Source organism: Scophthalmus maximus, chromosome 15, assembly GCF_022379125.1.
Source record: "Scophthalmus maximus strain ysfricsl-2021 chromosome 15, ASM2237912v1, whole genome shotgun sequence".
NCBI classification, from domain to species: domain Eukaryota; kingdom Metazoa; phylum Chordata; class Actinopteri; order Pleuronectiformes; family Scophthalmidae; genus Scophthalmus; species Scophthalmus maximus.
This window is the reverse complement of record NC_061529.1, coordinates 19,925,845-19,950,719: the sequence shown is the minus strand read 5'-3', so window position 1 is coordinate 19,950,719 and position 24,875 is coordinate 19,925,845. Positions and strand designations below refer to the sequence as shown.

The 24,875-nt window shown below is 41.7% G+C and overlaps 1 protein-coding gene and 1 long non-coding RNA gene across 8 annotated transcripts in view; one reads left to right on the top strand and one right to left on the bottom strand.

Annotated features, from left to right (window-relative positions):
* The window catches only part of daam1a (dishevelled associated activator of morphogenesis 1a), a 46,876-nt gene that overhangs the window by 8,054 nt on the left and 13,947 nt on the right, over positions 1-24,875 (top strand). For 2 of the 4 annotated variants that reach the window (XM_035610194.2, XM_035610197.1), the window contains exons 3-13: positions 8,841-8,982; positions 17,065-17,273; positions 17,408-17,497; positions 17,577-17,639; positions 17,956-18,050; positions 18,175-18,394; positions 19,067-19,180; positions 19,661-19,771; positions 21,219-21,322; positions 21,459-21,525; positions 23,768-24,135. In XM_035610194.2, the coding sequence (XP_035466087.1) occupies positions 17,094-17,273; positions 17,408-17,497; positions 17,577-17,639; positions 17,956-18,050; positions 18,175-18,394; positions 19,067-19,180; positions 19,661-19,771; positions 21,219-21,322; positions 21,459-21,525; positions 23,768-24,135 (1,412 nt within the window). In that variant the 5' untranslated portion in view covers positions 8,841-8,982; positions 17,065-17,093. The remainder of the gene's footprint in view (positions 1-8,840; positions 8,983-17,064; positions 17,274-17,407; positions 17,498-17,576; positions 17,640-17,955; positions 18,051-18,174; positions 18,395-19,066; positions 19,181-19,660; positions 19,772-21,218; positions 21,323-21,458; positions 21,526-23,767; positions 24,136-24,875) is intronic. The other 2 variants (XM_035610196.2, XM_035610195.2) reach the window with 2 other exon arrangements.
* LOC118286075 lies at positions 8,739-24,762 on the bottom strand. 4 transcript variants are annotated; one of them, XR_004785307.2, is made up of 4 exons: positions 24,435-24,759; positions 23,849-23,990; positions 23,103-23,247; positions 8,739-8,961 (listed from the first exon to the last, which is right to left on the bottom strand). It is a non-coding gene; the product is annotated as an uncharacterized LOC118286075 (long non-coding RNA). The 4 variants fall into 4 exon arrangements; XR_004785308.2 differs by lacking the exon at positions 8,739-8,961 and adding an exon at positions 12,379-12,510 and having other exon boundaries at positions 24,435-24,760; XR_004785309.2 differs by lacking the exon at positions 8,739-8,961 and adding an exon at positions 22,283-22,361 and having other exon boundaries at positions 23,849-24,061; positions 24,435-24,762.

Below are 24,875 nucleotides of genomic sequence, written 5' to 3'. Positions count from 1 at the left end.
GGGAGGAGGCGGGTTGGCATGATGGTCCTTATTGTTTGGAATGGCTGGTAAGAGAACCAGTCGTGCCACTGGTCTGGCGTAGATCTTGTCCCTTACTTTTATGTCTACTGACCTCACATGGCCATCTGAACTGGGGTGCACCTTAACCACTCGTCCGATAGTCCAAAGTGCCCTTGGTAGCTGGGGATCCACCAGCATGTCGACTTTGTCCTCTTTGAGGTCGTCCCTGTTGGCATGCCACTTCTGACAGACTTGTAACCCAGGTTAGTAGTGTCTGACGAAACTTGACCAAAAGTGGTCGGTAAGGATCTGAGAATGTCTCCACCTGAGACTGCTGTGGAGCTCTTTATTCTGATATAGAACTTGAGGAAGGGATCCATTGAGCCGCCCCATCAACAGGAGACTTGGGGTCCCAGGGTCCAGATCTGCAATATTGGACGACACATAACCCGAGAAATTGGAGTTTAAGATGCACTCCACTTCAATGAGCACTGTCCTGAGCACCTCTTTAACCTGTGCTTGAGTGCCTGTTTGGCTGAGCAGATCTCTCTCTCCCAGACTCCTCAGAAATGAGGAGCTGCAGGCGGGTTGAAGTGAAAGGGTATCTTTGCTTTGGCCAGGCTGTTTCAACTCCGGGGACAGTGAGGCAAAGGCCTCACGCAGCTCCTTTTCTCCTGCTCTGAAATTCATCAACCTGATCGGAAAACAACTCAGCCGGAGTACCTCTGTGGGCAATGAACCTCTGCAGAGCCATCAGAAGAGATTCAACATCGATGTTAGAGAGGAGGTTGAGGTGCACGCCCCAAGTGATGAGGCACTTAAAGGTTATTCCCCACCTCTTTCCGGAACGCTGCCCCACTTTGACCTGGAATGGTCCAAAAGAGTCGATGCCGGTGGAGTGAAAGGCTGGCTTAAAGAGGCGCAGGCGGGCAGCTGGTAGGTCGGCCATCTTGGGGACTGCTGGTTTGGACTTCCATCGATGACTTTCTTTACAGGCGCCCTGAACATGACGGATAGCTTCACACCCTCTAAGGTCCACAATGTGCGCCTCATTTCTGCGAACACCCACACCTGGCCAGGGTGACGGCAGCATGACTGGGATCAAGGACGATGGGATGGAGTGTGGCATGTTCCAGGTCTTCACATCTACGTAATCTCCCACCAACTCTGATAACCTCACTTGAATCATCAAACTCTGGGGACAAGGTAACTAACCGGCTGCTTGGTGGAACAGGCTTTCCGGCTCTCAATAGATGCAGCTCTGCTGGGAAGCAATCCCTTTGGGCTCTCTGGATGATGACGATCTCTGCCCTTTGATAGTCTGCAGCTGTGGGGTCGCTGCACTTGTCTGCTGTCCCACAAAGTGCCCGTGCGGTAATGTCTACGAGGTCTCTGGGTTACACTTGTCCACGTCTGGATCTGGTGGTTCTGGCTCTGTGGATGTGACTCCACAGAAGGTCGCCTTACCTCCTGACGCCTCTTCCACAGCTGAAGTAGCAAGTTTCGTAGGCCATGTTTTTGGGGCTTGTTGGACGAATGGTGGACCCTGGCTCCATCTGTTAGGCTCCGCCAGATCTCTCAAGGTCTTCCCTCTCGTGATGTCATCTGCCAGATTTCTCGCTGAATCCACATAGCGCCATGCACTGAGGTCTGTAAGCTCTTGAATTTCAGCCATCCTTGTGCCGACAGAGACCTTAAAGTAAGAAGACTCTGACTGAAGCCACACAGCTCCAGTCTCAGCATAGACAGGAGGTGTTTAGGCGCAACTCTGGATCTTGCCATGAGGAACGCCAAGTAGGCTTTTCCCTGATTATCCCAAGGAGGGGACAAAGGATAACAGAAAATGAGCATTAGAAGAGGAGGAGGAAGGGAGATATGCCAGGAAAAAGATTATGATGTTAGAGTTAAAGATAATTCTTAAATTTAAAATAGGTAGTGAGATAACGTCAGTCAGTTCAATCACTTTGACAACTGGATTGAAAAAGGCAATTGGGGAAATAGAAATGGCGAAAGCACTACGGGATGTAAGTTTGATGATAAAATGCAAAAATTCTGAGCAGAGAAATAAAGTAATATAATTGAATTCAGTGTGTAAAAAAGACATACTGGTAAAAAGAGTAATTGGAGAGAAGAGAGGAACAAGGAGGTTTATAACAGGAATTCCTATTTGGACAACATTTAGAAGATCTAAAGAAAGTGGGGAGAGGAGGAACAGTGACAGGAATTAGATGGATGTAGGATTTCAGGAACTGCGAAAATAAATAGTGAATTTGTTCTGCTACAATTCAAGGAAGAGGTGCTTCCTGGAAAAGTGATGATAGCAGTTTCAACGTAAGAGAATATGTTCCTACTCTGTTGAGATGCTATAAATGTCAGCAATATGGACATTCTGCTAATGTATGCAAGGGGCAACAGAGATGCGGAAGACGTGGGGGAGAACATACAATGCTGTAACTGTGGAGAGAACCATACAGCAGCTTAGGATGGATGCATAGTCAGGAAACAGGTACTATAAATTCAAGTACAAACAGAACGGAAAGTAACATATGCAGAGTCTGTGAGAATATTTTACAGTGAAAGAGTTTGAGAAGGAGAAAAAGGGATCAACCAGAACATGTATGAGACAAGCTTGGGTTCAGGACACCTCTAGGTCACGGACAGGCAAATAAGGAAAACACAGGAATATCAATGCACAGACTAGTCCTATTTTTAGCGTACATCATAAACTTTTCAGAGCAGGCGAAAACCAAGACGCATCAAATTAAATTCATAGTTAAGGCCGCAGATAAATTCCTAGATATGAAAGATTTATCATGGGAAAAGATACATGCTGACCTTAGTCAATGTGAAGGGAACTCAGAGGCAGCTTCTCAAAATATACCTTAATGTTGGTACTTTAGTGGAACGCCAGAAGTCTAATAGCAAATGGACAGTAGTTTAAAGGATACATTGAGAAATTACAAAAAAAACTGATATCATATGCATTCAGGAGACATGGCTCAAACCAAATTGGATTTTATTATTAAAGGATATAATACAATACGCAAATATGGAAACAATGGAAATGGTGGAGGCTGTGCAATATTTGTTAAAGAAGGAATAAACTATAGACGGTTAGATACAATACACTAATTAGAAGTAATAGTTATAAATGGATATGGAAGGAGTAAGAAAGTATGAAAATAATTAACTTTTAAAATCCATCCAAAAAGTTAGAGAAAGGAAAACTATAATCTGTATTGGAACAGTGGAGAGGTAATATTATCTGGTGTGGGGATTTCAATGCTCATAGCAAAGTATGGGGTGAAAAAGATGATTCATATCGAGAAATTTTAGAGGATATAATAGATAAAAAGAAATTGGTGTGTTTAAATGATGGGTCAAGCACAAGGGTTGATTATGGGAAGGCTACAGAGTCAGTGTCCCAGTTACTTTAGGACCCAGAAGCAGAACTCAGACTGGGAATGGCTTTTAACAGTTGATGGTATTTATATGATGGACAGAGAGTTGAGGTGAAAGACCGTTTCAGGATTTATATATAGCAGGGTTGGCTGGTCAGGTTTGTAGGCAGGCAGGCAGACTGGCAGGTTGCTGAGCAAGGCAGGCAGGCAGGCTGTACAGGAGGATATTAATCTAGCCGCAGGCAGAAACAGTATTAGATTAAAATCAGGTAATAAGGTAAATGTTGATGAAACTGGCCGGAGCATTAGTACCACTTAAGCAAACTGACGATCTGGCGAAGACTGGTAAGGAGAGCCAGGGTTTTATACTGCAGGAGCTTGAGTGGACTGGCAGAAGGAGCTTGATTAGTGGATTATTGCAGGTGATCAGCAACAGGACTACCAGGCACTTCCCGACCATGACAGTACCCCCCCCTCCTTGCCTCCTTGCAACCCACCAGGCTTATCTGGATGGGAACTTTGGAAGTCCATGATGAAGGACCGAGGGACCCAGGACCGCTCCTCAGGACCAAATCCCTCCCAGTCAACCATGTACTGGAATCCTCTGCCACGGTGGCAAACATCCATGAGCTGCCAAAATCGAATTCACTGGACCACCATCAATAATCTCGGTGGGTGGAGGGGGCTTGGAAGGAGGGCACAGAGGACTAGAAGAAACAGTTTCAACTGGTATACATGGAAAGTTGGGTGGATCCTCATGGTGTAGGGTAATTTGAGTCTGACAGCAGATGGGTTGATTATCCGTTCCTGGTCAGGTTGAGTTCGCTGCGACCCTCTCACCATAGATTCGATCTCCCAGGAAACTGCTGCCACACTACAAGTTGAAGGGAGAATATTTTCTGGGCTGGAGGGAGACTCTTGAGCAAAGTGCTGGCGGGAAAGTGCATCTGGTTTAATGTTTCTTGAAGTTGGATGATTGGACTTTTGGTTTGGACCAGAACGCTAAGAGAACCCACACGTCCAAGCGTCCACCTCAACAATAAACTGGCCAGCTGGATCTGGTTGGACCAAAATTTGAGCAGAGGTGAAGAGACTCTTGAGCTTGGAAAAAGCTTGTTCAGCTTCTGGGGTCCAGGAGAAAGGGATTGTGGGGGACGTGAGTTTGGTCAGGGGCGCTGCCACTCTGATGAAGTCTCTGATGAACCGGCGGTAGAAATTACCGAAGCCTAAGAACCGCTGAAGTTGTTTGCGAGTGGTGGGTTCCGGCCATTCTGCCACAGCCCTGATCTTTTCAGGATCCGTCTTCACCTGCCCGCTCTCAAAGAACTGGCATGGAACTTGCATTTCTCTGCTTTCACAAAAAGCTTATTCTCCAAAAGCCTTTGGAGAACCTGGCGGACATGAGAGACATGGTCAGACATGTTCTGGGAAAAGATGAGAATGAACAATAACAAAATGATTGAGGAAGTCTCTTAACACATCGTTAACCAGAGCTTGAAACAAAGCAGGATCGCTGGTGAGTCCAAAAGGCATTACCAGATACTCAAAGTGTCCGAGGGGTGTGTTGAAGGCTGTCTTCCATTCGCCTCACTCCCTGATCCGGACCAGATGGTAGGCATTCCGTAGATCCAGTTTTGTGAAGACTGTAACACCATGGAGAGGCTCAAAAGCAGAACTGATTAGTGGCAGAGAGTATTTGTTTCTTACAGTGATGATATTCAAACCACGGTAATCTATGCAGGGGCATAGTGAGTAATCCTTCTTTGACACAAAAAAGAATCCAGCCCCAACAGGTGAGGAAGATGGTCGATTTAGGCCTGTAGCCAGTGAATCTTAGATATACTTCTCTATAGCCGCCCTTTCGAGACGAGACAGATTGTAGAATCGGCTGGTTTCTGAAACCTCTCCTAGATCATGATTCCTCTGATGGGATGGAGGACAAATCAGGGGGATCTGCAGCGTTGTATGAGGGGTGTATCTGTACCAGAGTCAGCAAGGGCATGGAGAAGTAAGGATAACAGATTGTAGCAGATGGTGGCTTGAATTTGCATTCTGGCTTTTAATGGGGCCGTAGAATCAGCTACTGGTGAGCCGAGTCTCATGTCTGAACAGGACAACAAACACGGAGATGACCTGACTGACCACAGTAAAGACACTCACCCGCCCTTCGCCTGTGGGACTGCTCTGCGGGTGAAAGATGGGTTAGGCCCAGCTGCATGGGTCCCTCTTCAGGGAAGCTTGGAGATTCAGCTTGAACCATGGGGGATGAATGGTCCCCTGATCTTGTGAGAGGTGATTTTGAGGGACGAGAGGGGTGTGGGGGAAAGAATCGGCCAACCCTCTCCCTGCGTCGTTCACGTAGCCGATTATCAGTCCTGATGGCCAGAGAAATTTTTTTGGCATCACAGTCTCTGGTAGGGAAAATTAGTTGGGAAGTTTAAGTGAAGCACTTTAGGGAGTGATCATTATCCAATTTTCATATGTATTGGAGTAGAAAGGGAGATGAAGAGAGATGAGTGGGAAGGAAGATGGAAATTTGAAGAAGCAAATTGGAACAAGTTTAGAATATTAACCGAAGGGAAATTGAAAGAGGTTAGTATAAACCAGACAATTGATGACCTTGATTAAGAAATAAGCACTTTAATCCTAGGAGCAGCAAAAGAATCAATACCAAAAAGAGGGTTCTTTTGATAACTTTTTGTCAGCTTCGTCTGGAGATGCTACGTGCCAAGTTTCGTGCAGATCAGAGCAATGGCCTAGGAGGAGTTTGAAAAAGTAGTTTTTTTCGATAAATCGCAATTTTGCACGGAGAAAAGTGGGAAATGGGCGTGGCCTATCTAAGGACATCCAGCTTCATTCAGGGAACATGTGGATATAAGCGTTATAAATGTGTGATGTACTAGGGAGTTATAGGGCAAAATGCGGGTCTTTAATTGTAGCGCCCCCCAGTGGCAGAAGTGTGTCAATTTTAGTGCCTGAGGTTGCGGCAGGGTTCTTGGACCAGTCCTGAAATGGCACCACTACACCAGGCACGGTGAGGGGGCTGGTGGTGGGCGGGCAGTAAGGATAATCTCTTTAAATACAGGCATGATGAATGCCTTGGTGAAACGCACGTAAATTTTAAATTATGTAAAGAACATTAATGCCGATAATAATGCTTATACAGGAAACACACCTGTCCAACTCTGACCACTGGAAATTAAGCAGACCCTGGCTTGGACAGATTTTCCATTCCAGTTCAATTTAAAAACAAGCAGGACCGCTTTATTAACAAGGACCTATGTACACTTTAGCACAAATTACATAATTAGAGATCAGAACGGTCGCCACGTGATAGTGTCAGGCACACTTAACCAGAAACCTGTTGTCTTGGTATCTGTTTGTGTTCCAAATTGGGATGACCAGGGGTCTCATTTATAAATGTGTGTGTAGGATCCTTACTAAAAGTGTACATACGCCCAAAAGCCGAAAGATGCGTATGCCAAAAAATATTCCGATTTTCAAAAGCGTGCGTAGGCACACCTGTGCACAATTCTTCTCCCTTTATAAATCACAGATCACCTACAAGTGTGCGTACGTGGATCAGCCTCATATCCTGCCCCCTACATGCCCATTTTTAACCATAAATAGTCAATCCAAATCACCCTTATGAATGCTGATCCATATATTAATGAGTCTGGCATCCAATTGTTTTTTCATTTTGACAAGTTGCGTAAAGAACAAAAAAACTTCACTTATCAGACACTGACATAGACTCGCCTGTAGGGAGGTGGATGACTGGAAAACAATGTTATTTGGTGCCACAGCAGCGGGATCACTAATAAAAAGAAGCAGTGACAGTGTCAACTGTCAGTTGGACAGAGCGGACAGTGGGAGAACTTAAGAAAAAATGGTCCAATCGGAAGGTTCACTACATCTTTCTACTCTTTCGCCGACATGTATTCAATTTGTGTTGCTTGAGAATTTGAGGACGTTGGACTTTGATGGGCTCATTTATTTTAAATGTGCGAAATAAAGAATCTCATTCATTCAAGGTGGAGGCAAAGAGGAACATGTCTGCACTGCCAGAGCGCTATTGGATAGATTCCCCCCCCCCCACACACACACTCGATCCGCTGTTCTCACTCCCTCTCTCTCTCTCTCTCGCATGGGGTGGGGTGTGTGGGGGTGGGGGGTTCAGTCTGTCTATTAATACAGAGTTTCTCTGTGTTGTGCCGCTGTTGAGGAAGTACAAGGAGTTGGTCACCGGATGACGAATGTGACAGAAAAATGCGCGGTAAATAGCAGCGCTGTACGTATGTGTGTGAATGGGTGAATATGACTTTCCTGTAAAGCACTTTGAGTGGTCTATATGACTAGGAAAGCACTATATAAATACAGTCCATTTACCATTTATAATCGTTCTTCTCACATTTACTTTCGACAATCGGACTTCAGTTCTCTACCTCGTCGCTTATTCCCCTTATCTCCAGAACGTGCGTACACCGTACGCATGGGTCAGAGTTTGCTTACGGTGCGCACATTCGCCCGTCAAGTTTGTCCTTTATAGATCCTTTGCGTGGGAAGTGGTATATGCACGTTTCCGGCCCCGTTTTGTGCGTAAACCACATTTATAAATGAGACCCCAGAACTTTTTGAAGTCTTTTCTATCTTTAATACCAAATTTAAAACTGATAATGAATGGAGATATGGAGACATGAACTCTGTTTTAGACCCAACTCTTGACAAATCCAACCCAAGACATACTGCACGCTCAATGATGACTCAGACTCTTTCTACTTACATGGACCAATATGGCTACATTGACCCTAGAGGTTCTAACACCTTTCTACAAAACAATACTCATTCGTCTCTCATGTACATCATACATTTTCAAGAATAGACTACTTTGTTATTGATAAAAAAACTCCATCTATTGTGTCCACTCATTACTCTATTGCTGTCTTGGCTCACGCAACTGTGTTTTTAGCCCTCAATTTTAAATTGAAGCTCAAAAGATTCAAATCCTGGCACTTAGACCTTTCATCTTTTAAAAACTGATCAGTCAGCGAACTTATATAAAGACAGGATAATGCTGCAAACCGAGCTGATCTTCTAACAGAAGAAGCTGAGCAACTTCTTCTTCGCGCTTGGGGCACTATTTATGAATAAGGCGACTCGCAGTCCGCTTACTGGTCCATCAGTCAAAGGCCAGAATTTCTTCAAATCAGATAACACAAATTCAGGATGGAAATGATCAAGTCACTACTGACCCGAATGCAATAAATGATATCTTAAATTTTTTTTTACTCCAAATTATAAACTTCATGAGAGCTGAACCCACAATGCAGAAACAATTCAGACTGGAGACTGAGCTGATGATACAGAGTATTTTACTTAGGTTGCACAAAAACACAGGTTGAATAATCAATGAAAAGATAAACTTCTCCGAATGGGTAGTGGGATCCAGGGGGAAATCCAGTGGTCGGATGGAGTGAACATGGAACAGAGGGATCTGAATGAAGGGAGACCAGAGCGGAGGAAGCGGCTGGACGTGGCAGGCGGAGAGGCTGGAGGTGATCTGCTGACAGAGGAGAGCAAGGTGAAAAATACTGAAGTACGACAGACTGAGGCACAAATGTGAAGGAACGACAACTGAGTTGATCCGTAGCATTTTCCACATGAAGTTATGGAACGAACTGGCGAAGACTGAAGAGGAGTATTTAAGCAGGCACAGGTGAGTAGTGCCAATCATCAAGATGAGCAGCAGGTGAGAAGGTGAAGTGGCGGGAAGAGGAAGTAGGTCAGCCACGCCCAGCCGAGGAAGACACACACAGAGAAACACAGAGACAGGAGCTGGTAGAACCTAACAGAACCCCCCTCTAATGGGAGCCTCCTGGCGACCAACCAGGTTAATCAGGATGAGCCCTATGAAAGTCTTTGATCATGTCAGCATCCAGAATGCAGGAGAATGGTACCCAGGGGACTGTTCCAGGAAGCAGGTTTTGCTAAAACTCTGAGTATTTTAACACTAAACGAGGGAAACTCTGGGTTTTCCGTTCCAGAAAGTGAGTGAACGTAAACGGTAGGTCAGTTGGTATGGTAACTTACGCTGTGAACCTAACCTACTCGCTGGCAGGTTTTCTTGAAAAAAGGAAGAGTTTCTCCTGAACGCCTCTCTTTTCCTGAACCTGATCTAGCTGTCAAAAAATGACATGTCCTTTCCTCGTCAACCCGATCGATATGAAGCAGAATTAATCATGCTTTCATTCCCAGACGACTACTTAGTAGAACTTTACCTTTTCTCTCACAATCTATCACATATCTGAACAATATTCTCCAACCTTATTTCAGCATTTTAATATCGCGGACATGCTCCAACCAGATCAAAGTATTTGCATTGCCTTTTTTTTTCGAACAGGAGTTTTCTTTACAAGTTGAAATAGCCACTGATGTTTTCTTTAAAACCATATGCCTTACCTATCTGCACTATGCTCTTATTATTCATTTTCAGCTGCAGTCATGTTATTTTCGTGCCCGTGGGATTGAAACCTAAATTAAAAATAATTAAATAACATTGCACGTTTTTTAGACATGAGCAAAAAGGATCAAACCCTGGCCTATTTCACAGCAGACAGCGTCAATAACCATTATACCAGCATCTTAGACAAGGCCTTTGTGGAGTAAATATCAGATCGTTTTAAATCATTTGATTATTTTATTCAGCCTTACATGTCGACTTGGGCAGTAATTGTCTCCAACACCAACTGTCTCTCCTCATCAGCTGCAGCTGTGATGCTCCTCTTTCTCAGAATGATCTTATTTTCTCCATAAGCACGAAGTTGTATCTCCAACTTTAACGGCATGACGTAGGAGGACCTTATTTTCGCCTCGGTTGCCATGGTGACTCCATAAATGGATGGAGATCCATTGATGATGGCTTTTTATATTAGGCGAGTTGATCTTGAAAACTCTGAGTTTCCCATCGGAGAGTAGAACAAGTCAGAGTTCAGGTTTAATTTCATAGTTTTTTAATCCTGCTTCCTGGAATAGGCCCCAGGACCTCTCCTCCGGGCCATAACCCTCCCAGTCGGTTGGGTATTGTAGACCTCTCCCACGGCGCCGCACATCCAATATCTTGTGTACTGTGTAGGCCATGTGGTCATCAATGAGCCGGGGGGAGGAGGGGGAATGGTCGGAGGGCTGAGCGGACTGAACAAAACTGGTCTGATTTGTGAAACATGAAAAGTGGGATGAATTCTCATGTTCTCTGGGATCTTGAGACTGACAGCAGAGGGGTTAATAATCCCTAAGAGCAAGGGGAAAGCTTCCTGGATTCTGTGAGTAGCGGAAGGTTTTTGGAAGAAAGCCACACTGACTGACCTGGAGTGTACTGGGGAGCTGATCTCCTTTGGTGGTTAGCAGAGCATTGGTTAACTGCTGATGCCTGGAGGAGAGTTCCTCCAGAACTTGTGACAACGAAGCTTCGAAAGGAGAGAGACCAGTGGCTGAACATGTAAGGGAGTTGTGCTAGTATTCAACCCAGGCGAGATGACAGCTCCAGGAAGAGTGGTTCTTATGAGCAATGCAGCACAGCCCTGCCTCCAGGTCCTGGTTGGCTCTCTTGGTATGACCGTTTGACTATGGATGAAAACCAGAGGTCAGACTGACAGAAGCACCAAGAGAGTTGCAGAATGTTTTCCAAACCTGAGAGGTTTACTGATTCCCACGGATGGGATCCCATGTAAGCAAACAACGTGTTCCATGAGGAGGTTCGCGGGAGAGCAATAAAGTGGGCAGCTTTGGAAAAAACGATCGACTTTGGTGAGTATGTATTACCTCTCGATAGGGGAAGACCAGTGATGAAATCCAAGGCGATGTCGGACCAGGACTGACCTGGGAAAAGGCAGGAGCAGACCAGCTGGTGCCTTGATAGGGGGCTTTGCCTCTGGTGCAGATGGTGCAGGCCAAAACAAAATCCAGGTTTTTTGTGGTCAGTCCATACTAAGAACGGCTGTTCACTGCTTTACAGCCAATGCCTCCATTCCTGTCGTGCAAGTTTTACCGCTAGCAGTTCCCGATTACCCATGTCATAATTATGTTCAGAGGCGGCACAGGGGTGGAGAAGTTTATCAGGGTCAGAGGTCTGGGAGAGGATAGCTCCAACGCCAGTGTCTGAAGCATTAACTTGCACAACGAATTGTCTTGGCGTTAGTAGGGGCTGAGGTAAACACAGCTTTGAGCTTCAGAAATGCCTTTTGGGCTTCAGGGGTCCAATTAAACTGGATGAGGGTGGATGTGAGACTGTTGAGGGGTCCAGCTACCTTGCTGTAGTCATGGATGAAGCGGCGATAGAAGTTAGAAAACCCCCAAAACCTCTGCAACTCCTTCCTGGTAGTGGGAAATGGCCTATCCACCACAGTCCGGATCTTCTCTGGGTCCACCTCCAATTCACCCTGACGGGTGATGTATCCAAGAACACTCACTCTCCCCTGATGGAACTCACATTTCTCCTCCTCCACGAATTGCCGATTCTCCAACAACCGCTGAAGAACCTGACAAACGTGGGTCTGATGCTCATGCATGTTCTGGGAAAAAATTTTAAATATCATCCAGGTAGACGAAGACAAACGGGTTAAGAAAGTCACGCAACACATCATTGACTGAGTGCCTGGAAGACAGTGGGGGCATAGTACGACCAGGTGCACGGGAACATATTTTCGCTGAGGGGTGTTGCACCGTTGCATGCACTTAAATACTTTCATTCAACATATGCAACACAACCGTCATATCTTCGGATATCTATAACAGATCTTCAGAATTAAGCAAACCAACACCCCGACACAAGACACTAAGTGAAATATCAACAATTTAATAAAGAAGATCAACATTCCCCCATGTATCAACACAGCCAAACTATTTAACAGTAATAACAACCATACATCAGGAGCAAATAAAGTACCAAAATTACGGACAAATTTACATTTAATTGGTGGTTCCAAAGGTGGCCTTGCGTGATTTGCATCAAATGCCGAATGTCCAACCTGTCCAAAATGTCCTCCTGGATGTGCAGCCAAGCGATGTGTGTCAGTCTTTTTTGTGCCAGTCTGATCAAATCGGCGGTCCAGCTCTGAAGTTACAAGATTCACGGCATCAAAGATTTCATGTTTCCACTGCTGATGAATTGTACATTGTGCATTATCTTCATTAGTCTGCGTATCTCTTCTTCTTCTGCTGGTTCTTGGAACAGGCATGTGTATTGGTTCTGTGCAGGACATGCATTCACTTTTGAGATTATTCCCTGCACAATTTTTTACACTTGCCTTTTTTCAAATCCTTGAAGGTGATCCATGGACAAGTTCATCATATCTAATGAACAGACAGGGTTCATAATAGGAAGGCACTCTTTTACAAACATTCAAAGCTTCTATGGAATCATCCATGCTACCTCCTCCATTGAACCAGAGGTCCATTATTTCCCTAGACGCAGAGAAGGCCTTTGATAGGGTAGAATTGGCCTATCCTTTCTTCACTCTTCAACAATTTGGCTTTGGTTCACTCCTAATTGCCTGGATCAAACTACTCTTTTCTACCCCCTACGTGACAGTATGCACAAACTCGCAGTGCTCACCATTGAGCCGATGTCGATCGGTCTAAAATCAGATAAAATGATTAAAGGTGTTCAGAGATGGGGCTCTGAACACAAGGTCTGATTATATGCCGATGATCTTATTTTATATATTTGGGACCCTCTGGCCAATATTCCTCACGTTCTCTCACATCTAAATTGCTTTGGATCTCTGTCAGGATAAAAGCTAAGCCAAAAAAGTGATCCTTCCGTATTAACCAATTAGCTATGGAAATACCCTCGTCATCAATACCCTTTAAGATATCCACTACAGAATTTGATTATTCGGCTATAGTTGTTACTCGTTCCATCCGCAGCTTAAAGGAGAGGAACCTCTCTGCTTTAACAACAAGGGTCAAATCTGATTTACAGAGGAGGAACAACCTTCTGCTCTCTCTAGCAGGAGGAATACAAACTATTGAAATGAACATCATGCTAGAACAAGATACCTATACATTTTTCAATGCCTACCTATTTTTCTTCTGAAATCATTCTCTACTTCCATTAATAGCATGATTTCTTCATTTATATGGGCAGGTAAACATGTGAGAGCTAGTAAAACCCTCCTACAGAGGAGTAGAACGTCAGGGGGACTCGGACTATCACAACTCACTGGATACTATTGGGCTGCCAGCGTTAATAAGTCTCTGGTTCACATCACCGCCATGTAGTTGGTTGCAAATGGAGACTGACTTAAGTCCCTCGACATCTCTTCAAGCTTTGGCCTGCAGTCCTTTACCGCTACAACCTTCATTTTATACATCTAATCCCATGGTGACTGGCACTTTAAGATTATGGGCACAAATCAGATGGAATTTTGGGTGGCTCACTGCTTCTCAATCAACCCCTTTTTTGAGAACCATTTATTTGTACCCGCTAAAATGGACCCCCAATTTGCCATCCGGAAGAGGCTTACACTGCTTGCGATACTTGTACATTGGCGACATTTTCGCTAACTTTAACCAACTTCACACAACTTTCATCCTAAATACTTCACACTTTTTCAGATATTTTCAATTAGTTGACTTTGCCAGGATGCATTCTAATCATTTCCCCCAAATCCCACCTCCTAGCGGTGTAGATCAGGGGTCTCATTTATAAAGCTGTGCTTAGGATCCTTACTAAAAGTGTACGTTCGCAAAAAATCTTCAGACTTATAAAACCGTACGACACCTGTGCGCAATTCTCCCTTTATAAATCACAGAGTACCTACAAGTGTGCGTACATGAATCAGCCTAATATCCCGCCCCGTACACGCCCATTTTAACCATAAATAGTCAATGCAAATCACCTCATGAATGCTGATCCGTATATTAATGTCCCTGACATCCAATTGTTCTTTCGTTCCGACAGGTGAGAGTATAAAAAAAAGGCCCTTCTCAGACACTGACATAGACTCGCCTGTAGGGAGGTGGACGCCCGGAAAACAGTGTTATTTGGTGCCACAGCAGCGGGTCACTCATTAAAAGAAGCAATGCGAGAGACGACATGTTTTGCTGCGGCTGTGAACTGTCAGTACGACAGAGCGGACAGTGGGAGAAATTAGAAAAAGTGGTCCGATCTGAAGGTTCACTACATCTTTCTACTCCTTCACCAACATGTATTTAATTTGTGTTGCTTTAGTATTATTTTAAATGTGCGACATAAAGAATATCATTCATTCAAGGTGGAGGCAAAGAGGAACGTGTACGCACGTTTCCAGCCACGTTTTGTGCGTACGCCATGTTTATAAATGAGACCCCTAATGATTAAGGCAAAATCTCTGCCCACAAACATGTGTCCCTGTGAAACCTCTAATTTGTTTCTATGACAGTTTTGACCCAGGGTATACATTATTGTAAACCATTAATATCCCTTGTGCTACGGATGTGATCGTGCTGCCTGCTCACCCCCTTTTCAGAAAAATGTCAGACTCTTTGACAGGCCAGCGCCTAGGCTGTAATATATTTTTTTCCCTTGTTTACATTTGTCACGGGTTGATGCACTGAAATGTTTGAAATGCTTGTTATTGGTTTTTTTGGTGTTTTTTTTAAATGTTTTTTTACTCATCTACTCCTTTGCTTGCTGTCTGAGACATTCTGATTAACAAAACCTTGCAGAACTAAGAACGATAGGAAGGGGATGGGGTTTAGAATCGTGATTGAAAAGAAACAGAGCAAAACCACTGACTTTGCACTGATTTGCTGTATGTCATTGACTTGCTGCAATAAAATACTTTAAGGGAAATAAAGGGAAGGAGAAAGAGAAGATCCAGCATTATGTTTAGAAAATGAAATTAGAAAAGCTTAAATTAATAAAGAAAGCATAATGTTGAAAAGGCATATGACATGTTATGGAAACAAGGATTGATGATCAAATTATATAAAATGGGAATAAAAGGGATAATGAATAGATGTATAAAAAATGTATGTATTAACCTAATAACATAATATTAATATATTAATGAATTAACAGATAGGTTAATATCAGTTATAATAGGGAAAGAGTTTAGTACCAAATACTAAGTGGAAAATCGAACTCCTCAGGGGAGTCCAAATATGTTTTCAATTATGATTAATGAAGGGTTTAGCAGGGTTGATAAGTCTATTGACGTTGCATTATTTGCAGATGCTACATGTTTGATTTGCTTGTGTAGTGTCTTTGGTAAGAGAGCTGACCATGCAGGGTGATCATCCAATAACTCAGAATGGTTCAGAGAATTGGCTGCTGGTGGCAGCAACCTTTTTATGTAAAGAAGGAGATAAAGATACTAAGTGCGAGGTTAGTGTCTGGTGGAGGATGAATGTCTTAAGATTTCAGCTTCTGCTTGTTAAAAAAAGTTTATTGCACTTTTTTGTTGTAATACCATAACATTTTAACCAAAAAGTATTGAAAAAGTAATTAAATTTTGGTTTAAGTCACTACAAGTGGCTATTGTACTGCAACATCCAAAAAGCCCCTCTAAACTAAACAACCATATGGGTTGTTTCCCCCTACTCTCAGATACAACACATAAAAGTGTACCAGCAGCAGGCATACAGAAACTGTATCATCATGGTAACAATAATAAACACACAGTTAATGTTGTGCCGCAGTCATGGATACAAGAAATAAATCTCACTATTGTATTTAGATGGAAAATGAAAGTCGTGGCATCCTCCCCGTTTATTTAGTTTCTTACAGAATACATAAAATGATTGTGTGTATCAAAAACATACCATGTAACCACTCCATGACTGGTAAAAAAAACAAACATAGAAAAGCATATTATTTGTATCTCCTTCTTTGTACAATCAGCAATTGCTTCATGACTATGAGGACCCGATTGTGTTAGTTGTTTGGCAACTACACTGAAACTATTTCTGTAGTGCAACAAACCAAAGTGCTGTTGCTATCACAAATCACATTCCTAATTAAATTACTAAACACAGGACTGTGTTGTCAGTGCACTGAGTCACACCTCATGACTAAGTTGTGTAAGCAAGAGCTTTTCCAGTTATGGCTTGTAAATCACACCTTTGTGCTTGCCCATGTTCATGGTCATGTTTTTTGTCAGAACAAACTTATTAGAGACATTGATGTGCAAGGCATTTAAAAAAAATGTATGCTCATTTTATGTATTGATTTTCAAGATATAGGAAGTATTTAACATGTGTGTGTGTGTCTATGTGTGTGTGTGTGTGATTATTAAGTGCTTTGTTCTATTGTTGATCTTTTGATCATATGTGATGCCTCAGATGCACCAAGTAAATGTACAGAGCCATCCTGCAACACCAAGGTGCTAAAAGTGTTAAATGGAACATAATAATTATTAATCCAGTAATTTGGCTAAAAGTGACATTAACAGAAACATTCTCTCTTGAAAATGAGACCCTGCATCCTCAATAACACTCATGCTTGCCACAATTCACAATGAATGCAGCTCCTCAATGCTGCATTCAAACATTAAGCAAACTCAGTGTCGTCTTAATTTCATTGTGTTAGATCTCTGACCATAAGAATTGCTGAAATGTGCATCACAAACAGTGCCAGGGAATAATTAATCACATATTTCATTGCTGCATTTAATCCTACCAGCCAATACTTCTGGTGAAGTCATCGTAGCGATGGCATCCCAGGTGAAGCAGCCCCAGGGGCGTAGCCTGTCCTTCCTATTTTCTTGCTGCTTTAAAGGAAGTGACCAACCAGAGATCACCTACTGCCATGATAACGTTGTAGCTGCACTGGAGCCCACCCTGCCCATGCCCCCTCTTCAAGAGCTGGACTCCATGTTTACTGAACTGGTGGTGAGTTCAAGACCAAGATTGACTCTTCCTATTCTCAAAACTTTGAAAAAGTGCCTTCAAACATCCATAAATATTTAACCGCTTTCATCTTCCTCATTCTCCCTTTCTATTCTTGCTGTCCCTTTATATCCCAGGATGAACTGGACCTTACAGAGGAGCACAGGGCTGCCATGTTTTCTTTGCCAGCAGAGAAAAAATGGAACCTCTACAGTAGTAAGAAACTGGTAAGAGACAAATCTTCCTCTACAGCTTACATTTTATGTATCGTGAGCTCATTAGCCTGTGTGTCTATGTGTGTTTCAGGAGAATAAAGGAGCAACCAACTGGCCAGAGTTTTATATTGACCAGCTATGGTCCATGGCTGCTGTGAGTCACACACAATATTCTGTTTTGAGCAGGCCATTCCCATTTCATTCACAGACAAATGTTGACAAATTTTACTTTATCATAGATATTGATTTTTAATCTCACCATTAGTTCAAAAAACAAAAAACAAAAGAACTCTAAACTCTGCATCCCATTGTAGTGGTGTCAAAAAACACAAATTTAATCAGAATTTTTTTTTACATATAGAACTTTAAGTTTGATTCCTTTTTTTTCATAATGAGGTTATATATATTAAATAATTTACATACTATCATTTAGTTCCACTGATTATTTTGTTTAACTTCTCGATTTTCAGAGGAGGACTCTGCTGGCACTGGAGGATGAGGATGAACACGGAAGACATAAGATTGTAGATGATCTTAAAACAGCACTGAGGACGCAGCCCATGAGGTACAGTTCCATTTCAAACACACATGTTACTGAGAAAACATTGCAAAGCTTTGATTTGTTTTCTCCTGTACTCCAATGACCTAAAGAATAACCTACAACATCTACTCTGACTGATCTCCCTCAGATTTGTGACACAATTCATTGAGTTGGATGGCCTGTCTTGTATCCTGAATTTCCTTAAGTCAATGGACTATGAGACCACCGAGTCTCACATCCACACCTCACTGATCGGCTGCATCAAAGCTCTGATGAACAATTCTCAGGGTAGAGCTCATGTCCTGGGTCACTGCGAGAGTATAAATATCATTGCACAAAGTCTCGCCACTGAAAACAGCAAGACTAAGGTACATGTGCATCGGTGCATGGACGGTACATAGACTTTCTGTTACTTTAAAATCATAAAGAACATTTTTCAAAGCTGAGGGAGTTGCTGAATGCAGGTTGGTTCTTGTGTGCTGCTTTACCTCTGGTTAAGGTGACTTTTGACTACAAGGATCAGAAAGTAATACAAGAAGATGGAAATAACTGCAAAGCAACACAAAAGGGCCACAAAGAATCAAAAAAATGACTACAAAGAGAAGTAAAATAACCACAAAAACACAAAATTGTAAATCCAGTTGGAGTTTCTGATGAGGTCATGCCGCAAGCAGTCAAGTGAGACACAAAACAAATTCTAGGAATAAATGTATGTCTGCAAAAGGCAGACTTTCTCTAGAATCTCCCTACTTATGACAAGATGACAGTACATATAGTGAGAGCAAGCCACTGTAGAATACTTGTATTGGTCTTATAGTTATGTTGACTGGCAAGATTTGAGGACAAGAATATATTAGGAGGAGAAAAAAAATGATATCAGTTTACTCTAGTCTCAAGTCAAACAGTGCCTTAAAAGGCTGATTTTGAAAGTGTTCTGGACAAACATCTACTTAGACCTTTAAAATGAACAATTCCCAGTCAATGATCATAAATTGTTTTCTTCCTCTCACTTGTAACTGACCCTTCCTCTCTTTTGTTAGGTTGCAGTGTTAGAGATCCTCGGTGCAGTGTGTTTGGTGCCAGGAGGCCATAAGAAAGTACTAGAAGCTATGTTGCGCTACCAGAAATTTGCCTCAGAGAGAACACGATTTCAGGTCTGTTTATCTTTGTTTAATTTGTGTGCATCTTTTAGTTTTCTGCAATGTAAGATACATACTTTATTAACTTCATTAACACCATAATCTCATATCAGTGAGATAAGATATATTTGCCCTCGGTTTTGCTTTTCCTTCTCTCACTCCTGGCAATCCCATCATGCCTTTGAACTGGAGAGGTTGTCTCCACATAGCCCACCATATTCAGAATGTTTTAACACAAAGTTCCTTTGTCAATCATTAAAAAACATTTGGAATCATCCTCTTCGGACCATTAGTATTCATGTTCTGACAGATGGACATAGTGGCAGACTGTGACAGAAAGGGATTTGCGTCATTATACAATATTTGGTGTCTACAACCAGAGCAACAGGGAGAAGATTTGATGGAAATAATAATTTTGAGTCATCCTGCCGTCCAACAAACATCAGAAAGCACTTTCACTGTACACACATGATTGGTGTTCTGCTTTGTGTGCAGACCCTGCTGACCGACTTGGATAGATCAACAGGCCGCTACAGAGATGAAGTTAATCTGAAGACTGCCGTCATGTCCTTCATCAATGCTGTGCTAAGCCAGGGAGCAGGAGAGGTGAATATCTCTGTTTAAGGAAAAATCTATTTAAGACCAAACCATCTCAAACTGTATGTGGCTCCAAGCCCATTGGTTCCTATTGTCAATTTTTTATTTTTTCAAAATGGCTGTGTAATTTCCTTAAACTGCTGGTCACTAGTTGTAGTTAATTAATCCACTTTTGATTTGTATTATTACTGTCTTTCTTTGGTAGCAGGACAGTGTGTGTGTGTGTGTGTGTGTGTGTGTGTGTGTGTGGCATCGAGTCACAATAAAATACAGCGTGTGTGTATATGGTTATAATGCAACAAGTAATTTAGTGCAACAGTGTGGCCATTTATGTACATATGCTGCATGTATATATGCAGTTCATACAATAGCATACTGTACAACAATACACTAACTAAAATGCAAAATATTATATTTAGGCTTCCTCCTTTCTGTATTGGTCAAATACCATTTCTTTTATCTATTTTTGAACCTTATAATATTATGGCTTTGTTTGATTTCATTGTAAAGTCCATTCCAAAAGGTCACCCCAGAAAACTGAAATACACATGCTCTTGAGAGTCGTTCTTACATGTTGTTTTAATATGTAGGTAACCCCCCTCTCTAACCCTAAACATTTTTCATATGTTGTCTAGTAAATCATTTTGTTTAACTTTGTTTAACAATTTGACATTGTCCATAAATTTAAATAATTGTGAATTCAAAAACAGGTGATTAGCGTTCTCATGATACCCCACATGATTTATTATCTGGATTGCAATTTTTTGCAATGTGCAAAACTTTTGTAAGGTGCTCTTGTAGGTTTTTCCCAAAACTTTCACACCAAAAAAAAACATATGGTAAAACAAGTGTGCAGGACAGAGTATGTAATTTTTTCTGGTTCAAGATGTATCTAGTTTTACTCAATATTCCAATGCTCCTTGCCATCTTAGTGCACAGAAATGTATTGTGGGGCTTCCAGGACAGCTTGTGGTCAATTAAGACACACAGAAACTTGATTCAAATACTTTCAATTATTTCATTATCAATTTTACTATTTTAACATCTGTGTTTATTGTGCGACTTCAAAATAACATGAACTTAGTTTTGTTTAAGTTTAAAGATAACTTATTTGAATCAAACCAAAGTTTTAATTTGTTCATTTCTCTTGTGACCATTGTCAATGTGTGATACACACTCAATACAGCAAAGGTTACAGACACAAATATAGTGCATACTGTAGTCATATTTCAGCATATATTTACTGGTCTATTGAGGTTATTGTTGGTTAAATAATTTGTGTTTGATAAATCTAGAATAAAGACATTCTGGATCTTTAACTGTCAGGGAGTTATGCTACTACCTGATGTTTTCTGTGGGTGTTTGAGAATCCTGTTTTTTATATTGCACACATAAAAGATGAATACGTATAATATGTATGACAACAATGTTGTGTGCATGTGTGTGTTTTCCACAGACCAGTCTGGAGTTCCGTGTTCATTTGCGCTATGAGTTTCTGATGTTGGGCATCCAGCCAGTCATTGATAAACTACGTTCCCATGAAAATGCCATCCTGGACAGGTACATCAGGTGCACCTGATTTTGAAACAAACTAAGCTGGAGCTAACAAATAAGCACCAGGTCAGATGAAGTTATTTGTATTTTAACATGCTTTGAGTTGAATTTCTGAGTTCAGTTGTTACTTGTTGTCTTCCAGACATCTGGACTTTTTTAAGATGTTGAGGAATGAAGATGAGCTTATGATTTCCAAACGCTTCGATGTTGTAAGTTAAAGACAAACCTTTCCAGATGTGTTAATACTAACTTTTCTTTATCCTTCACATCAAATAACCAGCGGAACCCCAAGCTGATGAACCATAGACTGTATTTAAAAATGTGCATAGTCAAGTGAAGTGCCTGAAACCTGTATTCTCTTGAATAACATGTTGAGGGCTACTGCGCTTATTAATTATGGTCCCATTTAGAGGAAAAATGACAATAAAGCACAGTATGCATTGGATCCTAGTAGGTAGCAAGGTGTAGGTAGACATGTAGGGTCATCAAGCTCTTAGTCAGACCCCCCCTCCCAATCTTTCAAAGGTCAAAATACTAAACTCAAGTTTTCAAAACATGCAGTAAACAAACAAATTGGTGACATCATTGTGGATTGCCACCTGTGATGAACAGACTTGACACATTTCTGATGTTTTTCATCAAACATAGCATCCTTGTTTATGTTACACACCACCATTGATTACTAGAAACCAAAATAACTGTATAAAGCTGTAGTCGGTAGGATTGAGGGAAGTCTGGAAATAGTCTCAGAATTCAAAATCAAAAGACTATTTTTTTTGTGATTGGTTTCTCATTGCATCAATTTACAACAATGTAAAGATTACCACATTTTTTATAAATATACTTTTTTTTTTTTATACTTTTTGATCAATTGAAAACATTACCAATATATTAATTTGAGATAATCAGATTCACTGGTTCAGTACTACCGATGCAATATCTCAAAGAAAAGCATAACACATTTATCAAATTATGTAATATTGTCAAGCTTTATTTTGCACATGAATAAAATATGAAATAGGTGTGTTGAATTTTCCTTCCTCAGCTGTTCCCCCAGCAAAGTCATCATTTGTGGAGAAAAGCAACATGAGTATGTGAAACTATGATCCAGGAAAAAAGATTCCTCCTTACAAATTCATCACAAGTCGAAATACTATGAGGGGAATAAATCATTTGAGTACATAATATGAAGTCATGATTATCAGTGTCGAACAAAATTTGTAATTACGTGCTGTTCGCCTTTTACAGTTTGGTTTCAACGCGGGGGCGATGTGCATTTTACTTTTCAAAGGTCAAAGTGGAGTCTTGCTTCGGGAAAACCAACACAGGAACTTTACCTTTGTGTTGAAGCGCTGCTGTCAAATTATTTATTTTCATATGTGCAATCTCCTACAGTGATAAATAAATACGTAAGTGATGAATGCATTTGCAAATTAAGAAGGCCTACGTGAACGTGACTGTAGCCACAGCTGGGAAGTTCGACATATACTTAGCATTTAGCATAGCACGGGATGCTACGTTTGGTGATAAATAGTGATGCTAACTAAACAGCATGACACTGATGGGGAGCAACGGCACACGCATGTCTGGAAACTCTCAAAACCGATTAGACTGCATGGACACAAACATATTCTCAGCCACCATGCCATAAAAAACGTTAACCAATAGCCATAGCACTTGAACCTAGCAACCAGCAGTCTGATTACAACACCACAGTAGCATACGGTGTGGTCAAGGTGCTACAATAACATGGAAAATAAAAGATAAATGAAACAGGGATATTTACCGGTCAAGCAGAATGCATTGTTTGTGAATCATTTAGGTCACGCAGCGCCGTCATCTGTGGAGCGGCTTCGATGTTAACATCTGCTCGATATGCTTCCTTCTTTTTAGGTCGTTGTTGCTCATGGTCTTTGTCGTTTATGCAGTTTCTAGCAAAGGAGGTGGACAGTGTTTTTCGATGCTTAACGTTTCTCTGACACAGTGTTTTCAAATTAACTCCGCTTCTGCTGCTAGCTCCTCATTGCTAAGATGTTTCACTTGGTCTTGACCGAGTGAGTGTGTGCAAAGGTTCTGAGGCACTGCGCAGCTTTACCACGATGATTGACAGAGCGAAGAGGATTTCTTTTCTGGGCTTGATGGATTCTTGCAAATGCCATTAAAGGCAGTAGGGGGAGCTAAATGACCTACATTCTGTCACAGATGAGCCGTCTCACATATTACTATCAGGATAAAGCAACAGTTTCAGCAAATGAAAAAAAGTTATTTTTGCAAATCCTACTGACTGCAGCTTTAACACACGTTGCTTTCAGTACATTCCAATTTACCTTTACAAAAAACACTCGTATTTGTATCAGCACATCTTCAGCATTACATTAACTTTTGATTTCAAAACAGATGTGTAATGTGATATAAACCCAGTAATAAATATCTTTTGATACATTGTTTCAGGACCACATAGAAACTAAAAGTGCGAGCCAGATGTTTGAGCTAATCAAGAAGAATCTGAACCACACTGAAGCTTATCCTCACCTCCTGTCAGCGCTGCAGCACTGCCTCATGATTCCATGTAAGACTGTCTGTCTGTCTGTCTGCTCGCCTACACTTCACTACATGATACATCACAGTAGCAGTTTATTTCTCTCTCCCTTGACTCCTCTCACTTCTCCTCTGTCTGCAGACAAGAAGAGCATTACCACACTTCACTACTGGGTGTTGTTGGACCGGATTGTTCAGCAGCTGGTTCTGCAGACGGACAAAGGTGAAAACCCTGATGTTGCTCCACTCGAGGACTTCAACGTTAAAAATATTGTCCGCATGTAAGTGTACAGGGTTCCTAACTTTGGAGCATGAGCATCAGCCCATTAACCACTAATGACTACATTTAGTATGTTAAGGTAAAACCCCGCAGAAATGCTTTTGAAAATGCAGAAAATACCAAACTAAGTTAGTAAGAGATACTAAATATCCAGTTGTGGCTGGTGGGTAATTTTACTGAGGTGGTGTTATACGCACCATTCCCACAAGTGCGCGCACACACATATACACACATCTTCCAGTTTTTGTGAGTGCATCTCACTACAATCGAGCTGCCGAACCTGCTAACCATTCCACTCACGAGTATGTATCCATTTTGAAGCAGCGTGATCCATCTTCTGAATTATACCTCTCTTCGGAGTTGGTCTTCCATTATTTTCTAGTTGTAGCTGGTGTTGGAATGTTATCTCAAAAATTTATTGACAAGTACTGCAGTATATTTTCATGGCCCTCAATTGTTGGCGTTTCTCTTAACTATCTTTAATGTTAGTAGGCTACACAACATATCATGTCACAAGCAGATACAGCAGAGCGTTGCTATCAACAGCTCTGATCTAAAAGACTCGGCTAACCTCCCTTGGACCTTCGTTTACTCTGTCAGAGAAACAGAATTCTACCTGACAACAGGAAAGAACTTAATTCTGATATGTAATTTTTTTCACCAAGGGAGGCAAAGTCTCCTTTGATCATAATAGATCCATGCGTATGATGGCTGGTTTGATCTCACACAGTAACGTGTGAG